Source organism: Neospora caninum, chromosome IX (assembly GCF_000208865.1).
Source record: "Neospora caninum Liverpool complete genome, chromosome IX".
Classification (NCBI taxonomy): domain Eukaryota; phylum Apicomplexa; class Conoidasida; order Eucoccidiorida; family Sarcocystidae; genus Neospora; species Neospora caninum.
The window spans coordinates 1,675,443-1,682,896 of NC_018390.1; the positions used below are offsets into that span (position 1 = coordinate 1,675,443).

The 7,454-nt window shown below is 56.9% G+C and overlaps 1 protein-coding gene across 1 annotated transcript; it reads left to right on the plus strand.

The window, feature by feature from the left end:
* Positions 1-272: 272 nt before the first annotated feature.
* On the plus strand, positions 273-7,166 carry NCLIV_040500 (gk12616, related; the record flags this gene model as incomplete). Its single annotated transcript, XM_003880960.1, has 8 exons — positions 273-447; positions 1,179-2,168; positions 2,775-3,074; positions 3,791-4,590; positions 5,203-5,358; positions 5,758-5,922; positions 6,511-6,594; positions 6,942-7,166. The coding sequence occupies 8 exons, from the start codon at positions 273-275 to the stop codon at positions 7,164-7,166; spliced, it is 2,895 nt and encodes a 964-aa protein (XP_003881009.1).
* Between the last annotated feature and the right edge of the window lie 288 nt (positions 7,167-7,454).

Here is a 7,454-nt window from a genome sequence, read left to right on the forward strand (position 1 = left end):
GCGAGAAACGTGCCCCACAAGCACCTTCTTTGCCGCTTCGTCAACAGCACACACCACCGAGTTTCCGTGCCTACATTCATCTCTTGGCATCCCGATGCTTCCCCTCCGGCTTGCTGCGAGCGCAGAGGAAAGTTTTGTTTTTGGTGCGTAACTTTCAGGTTGTGGTGTCGACCGGTAGGTTCTCAGTGACGAGAAAGCGTCTCTCTCGAAATCCGTGATCGTTCAAGTTTCTCCACTCCATTTCCACATACTTGCGCTGTCGCCCGTCAAAGATGGCGCACGACTCCGGGCCGACCCCGGAAGAACGGGCTGCATTGGCCGAGGCCGAATCCAGCTGTGACTCGTTCCTTCCTTTGCCAGAAAGGGCCATCTCCTTCACAAGTCTTGCAGCGTCTCTGTCGCGGTATCCCGCTATTCGGGATCGACGATTCAACTACGGAACAGCAGGTAACTGCCGAAAAAGCGCTGTGTCCCCTGGCTCCTCTCTGCACCAGTCAATAGTTGTTTCGCCCTCGTGTCCGGCGCGTTTGTCACGCGTTTGCGACGGGTCTGCGTGCGCTTCTCACGTTTCGTGCGCTGCGCCACGCCCCTTAACGTCGTGGAACCTGCTCTCGACGCCTGTTCTTCGCGTCGTTACACTCTGTGCCGCCAGAAGGACGGAGCGAATTATGACCAGATTTCGCCAGGAGTGACCCGGCATATCCGCCGGGAGTGGAACCGTCGTCAAAAAACAGTGAACGAAAAATGAAGCATGCATGCACTGTCTGTCTTCGGTGGCCAGCCCACAGGAGCTCGCTTTTTTCCTTCACGCACGACCGCGTGCGAAGATCTGTTTCCACGGGCGAAACGCGAATCGTCAGGTTCTCGAGTGCCATGTGGAGCACTCAGAAGCAGTGAAGCGTGAGTGGCCCTCATTCTCCTTTCTGCATGCCCCCGGCTCAGACGGGTCTCGCGCGCCTGTGACATACTCCTGGACGGGGAAGGGACTTCATTCGGAGTTCCGCGTTTTCACACGACCTCCACGTATGTCCCTTCCGTGTTGGCGAAATGTCTTGGCCTTTCGCGACGCGCTCTCTCGTCTCGGCGGTCGCGCCCGCTAAAAAGAGGAGAGCCCTCTTGAGTCCTTTGCCAGAGACCCAGAGTTTCTCGACCGTTCTCCTGCGCTGTCTTGCCCATAGGCTTTCGTGCGAACGCAGAGCTCCTGCCGCATGTGGTTCACCGATGCGGGCTCCTGGCATCTCTTCTCGCTCTCGATCAGCAGCGCCGAGCGGCGACGCGTCGCACGGCAGAAGAAACGATCCGCCACAAGGGAGAGGAGGCTGCCGGCGTCTACGTAGGCTGTATGATCACCGCGAGTCACAACCCTGTGGAAGACAACGGAGTGAAGCTCGTCCGTCCTGATGGTTGTCTCCTTTCCCCGGTCTGGGAGCTGTACGCGGAAGATTTGGTGAATGCAGCCTTCCTGGCACACGATGCACCGGAGGAAGCTTTCGACAGGCGCGCCGCTGCGAACGCCTCGAACCAGAAGGCGACAGCGGATCGCTGCCCCAACGCCGCCGTTCCCGGAGAGGCGACAGGTCAGGAAGCCGACAAATGCGACGCAGGGCGTGTCGCGCCGGAACTGAAAGTGCTGAGGGAGATCGCGCAAGAGCTCTTTTTGCAGGGAGAGAGGGGATCGGGCGCGAGAAAGGATGCAGCTGGCAAGAAAGAGAAACCTTCAGTAGACAACAGGAGAGCTGCGTCACGCTCGAGCCCGGCTCCGGTGTTCCCTTGCGTCATTGTGGGGAGAGACAACCGGCCGTCATCGCGGTGTCTGCAGGAGGCGTTCGAGGCGGGTGCCAGCGCGCTTGGCGTTCGAGTTATTTCTCTGGGGCAAGTCACGACGGGGCAGCTGCAGTTCATTGTAAGGCAGCAAAACGAGAGACTGGAAGGCGGCGTGGACGGAGAAGAGGAGCCGCAGCTTGAACGGCAGCCGCGAGAGAGACAGCAGGACGAAAACGAAAGAGGAGATGAAGGCAGCCGCTTTGTTCGCCAATACTATGCCCACTTTGGAAAGGCATTCTCGGCATTCATGCTCCAGGCGAGAGAGCTGAAGCAGCAAGCGTTGAGGGAGCGGGAAGAGCCACAGACGGACGGGAAGGCCCGCCACGGAGACGAAGCAAGGGAAGGTGAGATTGGACTGGGATCGAACCTTAGCAGCATGATACAGCGGCCGGAGACAACGCCAGTGAAGACCAGAGACCAGGAGCGTGCTTGTGTCCGGACACTGGAGCGTTACAGAAATGCATGGCATTTACTGTTATTCGCACATTCCAAGTAGTTAACGTAACTGAACGTAAGATCGACGATAGAGAGCTTTCTGCGGGACTGCCTTTTATTCATGTCCACGTATTGGGCTGATGGGGTACGTGCTTGCACACATACATACGTATACATTCACATATTAACATCTCGCCGGCTGAACACACACACACACACACACGTGTCTCCCTATGCCGAATGCAAGCATGCCCGAGCTACACCGTGTCAACCGGAACGCATATATATATATATAATGATAGAGTCATGCCGGGAAACCTTTGCTCACTTGAAAGAATCAGTGTTCAGTTTGGCTGTGCGACTCCCGCAAATAGTGAAAGTGTTTGCATGTGTGGACATGCGTGACATTCTGGAAACTTGATGTCGAGCTGGTTGTGTATGTTAACTTTTCTCTCGCTGTGTTTCTTCTGTCTCTCTCTCTCTCTGCTTTCGGTGTGTGTGCCTCTCGCTTCCAGAAGTCGCTCTTCCGCTTTCCTTTCCTTCCAGTTCCCTCTTCCTTGACGCGGCAGACGGCGTGGGAGGTCCATCGATCGAGCCCTTTGTAGAGATGCTCAGGAGGGACGCGGGTGTCTCTCTCTTTGTGCGCAACGCCGGACAGAACGACAGCCAAGAAGCGTGTGTCTCGGCGGGAGAAGACCGAGGCCGGCAGAAAACCGAATCAGACAGAGAAGATGCCAAAGAAGTGAAGGAGGGTCTCAATGTCCTCTGTGGCGCCGAGCACGTGCAAAAGCTCAAGGCGTTGCCCAGAAATTTTGGTGAGTCAGAGAAGCACAAAGGGAGAGACCGGGAGCAGAAAACGAGGGACAGGAGAGGGCGAGGGGACAGGAAGACGAAGCGCGGGAGAGACTGAGAGGAAAGCGAGAGGAGCGCAGACGGAGAATAGAGAGGTGACAAACACGCCAGGGTGTCGGAAAGGGAAAACGAGCGCGACAAATGAGTGAGGAGAGCCAGGAGCAGCCGCAAAAGAGGGAAACCTGAAGCCAGGAAAGCAAGGATCGCGGAGCGCGGGTAGAAGCAAGCAAAACGGAGTAGTCGCATCGCGCAAGGGGGCGGCGCCTAACTCGAAAATGAGGAGATTACTTCGTCCTCGGTGAAAGCGAAGCCAGCCGTCCAGTTTGGGTCTAGCAGCATCTGTGCCGGCTTCGTTGTTCTGTGTGGTGTTTTTGTGTGTGTTCGTCTGGTGTCCGCTTTGCTCTCGAAAAAGTGCAGCACGGCCTATTTCCGCTTGTGTCCCAGGTCTTCTTCACCCTCTCAGGCTGACGCGTCTCGCGCGATGCATCTCATGTCTTTTCGTGGTGCGTTTTTCCCTGTGTTCTTCGTCTCGTCTTGAGCGTCCACACACCGGTCTCACCTCTTTGCGCCTTTGTGTCCCTGCTTGTCGCTCCTTTCTGGGTTTTTCTGCTTTCCCCGTTTCCCACGTCTCGTCTTTCCGCTATGCACCGCGGCGTCGATGTGTCGTTCTGGTGTGCAGGCGGTCGAACTGACGTGTCAGAAGGTACGCTTTGTGCGTCTTTTGACGGAGATGCCGACCGCCTCATTTTCTTCACTTGGGAGCAGAAACGCGCTTCGCGGCTGCCTTCTCTTCCGCCTTCGCCGGATCCCTGCTCCGGTCCACAGCGGCTGTGCTCGCCGGAAGAGGCTGTGCGGGAAGAGCTGCAGCAAGCCTTTTCCCTCACCCAAGATTCTTCCGTCACGCGGCGCAATCTTTCTCGGGCAGGCAACGACGCAGACCTCGACCAGGAAGAAGGCGAACGAGGACATGCACATCGGGCCGCCAACTCAACGGCCAGCACCGGTCGCGGAAACGAACCGCACGCAGACCGGGCGGTGGAGACGCGAGAAGGCCAAGATGGAGAGGACGGAACAGACGGGGCACGCGGGAGACGCGAACGATCCCCAGGCGGATTCGAGGCAGAGACAAACGCTGGGTCCCCTGGCGCCTGTGGACTGGATTCTGCCAATGGAGAAGCCGTAAAACAAATGACGTCGTCCGCCCTCGATGTGAGCGAGGAAGAGGCGATTCGGATGCGGCTCTACGACGGCGACCGAATTGCTTGTCTCGTCGCGTTGACGCTTCTCTGCCTTCTCAAACAAGCTCTCGGGAAACCAAGAGAGCACGGCCAGCCTGTTTCGTCGCCTTCCGCGTCTCCTTCCTCGGAGCCTCTGTTGAGAATTTGCGTCGTGCAAACGGCGTACGCAAACGGCGGAAGCACAACGTTCTTGAAGAAGCTCCAGGCGGCCGCCAGCTCCCTCACCTCCTCGGGCGTTCTGGTTCGTCTTCTCACGATAAATGCCTCTTTCTGCTCATCGTTCTCCTCTTTCCCGCCTCTGTCTCAATCTCTCGCCTGCACGTGTCTTGTGCACGTGTGCCCGTACCCCGTGACTGGTTTCAAAGCGATAGGGCTGAGCGCACAGAGTAACTGCATGAACGTTTGCGGTACTCGACGCTTACGCGTTTTCCCGTGGCCAGATCGACGGGGCACCAGGACCACTGTGGCATGCGCGTTCTTCTCTGTCGGAACCCGAGGGCACACGCGCTGATACATGTCGAGTCTCTGCGCACAAAAAAGCGTTAAGGCACGGGCATAACCTCTCCTGGGATGACGTAGCGTGTGGATGATGGCAGTTGGAGAGGTCGAGACTTCGCATTTTTTTCTCTGCGTCCACCTGCAAACAAGCAGGGCTCTTTGCAGCTGCACTGAAGAGCTTTCCTCGTGCCTCGCCGTGACGCGCTGCCATGACGAGAGACGGTCAAAAACGCCACTGCCTTTCGCCCCCTGCGTTTGCTCCCTCCTGGTCTGTCTCTTGATGCCTTATCATGCCTTATCCTTTTTGCTCCCCCTCTTGCACACTCTTCCTTCCTGTGTGCTATGGTGTCTCTAGTTTGAGCTTACATGCGTGCCTACGGGAGTCAAGCATCTCCACCGCCGAGCGTCGGAAGCGTCTCTTGGGGTCTACTTCGAAGCAAATGGACACGGCACGGTTGTGCGAGACGACGCACAGCTGGATCTGTGGGCGGCGGCGCATGGACTGTCTACGGTGAGTTCCGGTGTGTCCCAGAAAGCGCTTCGGATACGCAGTTGCGCCGCTCGCAGCGCGGTCGGGTCGCTCACCCCGTGAAGAGCTTCGCAGGAGGTAAACGCGGATGCGCGAATGAAGGCCCTGCGCAGATGGATGTGTGGTGTTGGAAAAAAGAATGTCAGCGACGGGGGAGGCAACGGGAAAGGGGAAGGGGGCAGCTGCTGCTGTATGGGGTGGAGGAATCCCACAGAAGAAAGCGAGGGTCGGAGAGGCGACAGTGGGCCTTTTTCTGGTTTCCGAGGAAACCGAGCAGCCATGAGCGGCACCTCTGCAACCGACAAACACGACAAAAATGCGCTTTCCTCGTTTCACCTGTTTTTCCGCGCCTTCGTGCTGCTTTTGCGTTTCCCGCTTCAGGTTGCAGAATGGCGAATTATACGGGAATTCGTAAATCTCTTCAACGCGGCGACAGGCGACGCACAGACGAACTTGCTCGCCGTTGTTGCGGCTCTCTCTTGGATGGACATGTCTCCTCAACAGTGGAGCGATTTGTACGACGATCGACCGTGTCTCACGTTAAAGGTACGACAACGTCCCAGGGAGCGCGATAGCAACAAGACGCAGACGACGGCCGCGCTCCTGCGCGTCGGGGCATTCCCAAACGAGAACTAAAATGCATAAATCCAAGAGCCACGGCTGCAGGCGCGCCTCGCGTCTTCCGCACCCCTGAGAGCGAAGCAGCCGCGTGTCTGTGAAGACGCAACGAGAGGCTGCGGGGTGAGAGGAGCGCCAGCACCGTGCGTTTCTTCGCTGTCGCCCGCTTTATAGAGAAAGGATGGACGAAAGGCCCCGCGCGTCTCTCACGGGACTCGGCCTTCTTGTTTCCGACGGGGGGGAGAGCTTTGCTGCCATCTCACTCGCCTTCTTCATGGCAAAAAGAAGCCCGCGGAACAGTCGACTTGGGATTGCGCCCTGTGACTGGTGTCAGTCTCCGTTTCGTTCAGAACGGGAACTCTTTTTGGATCTTGCTTACCGTTTCGCGGCTGGGGAAACGCTGCGCCTGCACGCAGGCCGCGGTCTCGCATCGTTTGTCGGTTGCTGGATTGAACCCGCTGAGAATGAATGTCACCCCAAAAAACCGATTTGTGTCTGTGCGCAACCACTGAGCAGGTGGCGCTTCCACGGAGTGTCCTCGCGACTCTGAAACCCGATCCCTGTGACGAGAAGACACTGATGGAGCCTGCAAACCTCCAAGTAGGCCCCAGTTCAAAAAGTGCCGGCCAACGACGGTCTGTCTCGGGAGACACAGAAAATCTCTCGTCGTCTCCATCTGTATTTCTTTGGAGATAGCTCTCGCCCCCCCCCCTCCGCGTGTCCCCCTCGAGCCCATCAACTTTAGATACGCAGAGATACGTGCAGCAACTTCGGCCTACGTGCATCTGTCGATAAACGCATGTGCATATCTATATCGCATCTGTACAGAGGGGTAGAGCAGGGTATATCCCGATAGAATCGCGGGCAGTTCGCCACGCAGACTTCCTCCTCATTGGCCGTCTTTGGTTCTAAGATCTGGAGTTTTCCCTGTTGTGTTTGTTTTGCAGTCTTGGATCGACGAAGCCGTGGAAAATACAGGGCCCTTCTGTCGAAGTTTCGTTCGGCCCTCCGGCACCGAAGACGTCTGTCGAATTTACGTGGAGGCCCCGGACTCCCTCTCTGCCAAGACACTCGGCTCTGTTGTCTCTGAACTCGTTGTCCAATACGCCGCGCTCCTCGAGGAAGCAACCAAGGAACAAGATGGCCGAAAAGATAGATGGGAAGAGGAATGAGTGCACAAATTCGGCGTACAAATTGTGCGTGTATGCACCGGAGTAGCTCGTATTGAGCCCTGTTTTGTGTATACAGGTTCCGCATCTGAATGAATTGTCTCTTCATTCCGCTAGGGAGTGAGGACTAAGCTGGCATGTCCCTTCTTAAGGGCACTGACAAGTGCTGTTTTGTCTCCATTCGCTTCTTTTTTCTTAGTGTCTCGCCACTTTGCTTTGGAGAGGGACAGACGGGAGCAGCAATCCTTTGGCCTCGAGCTCCGGGTTCTCGGCGAGGATCCTTTGGTAGCC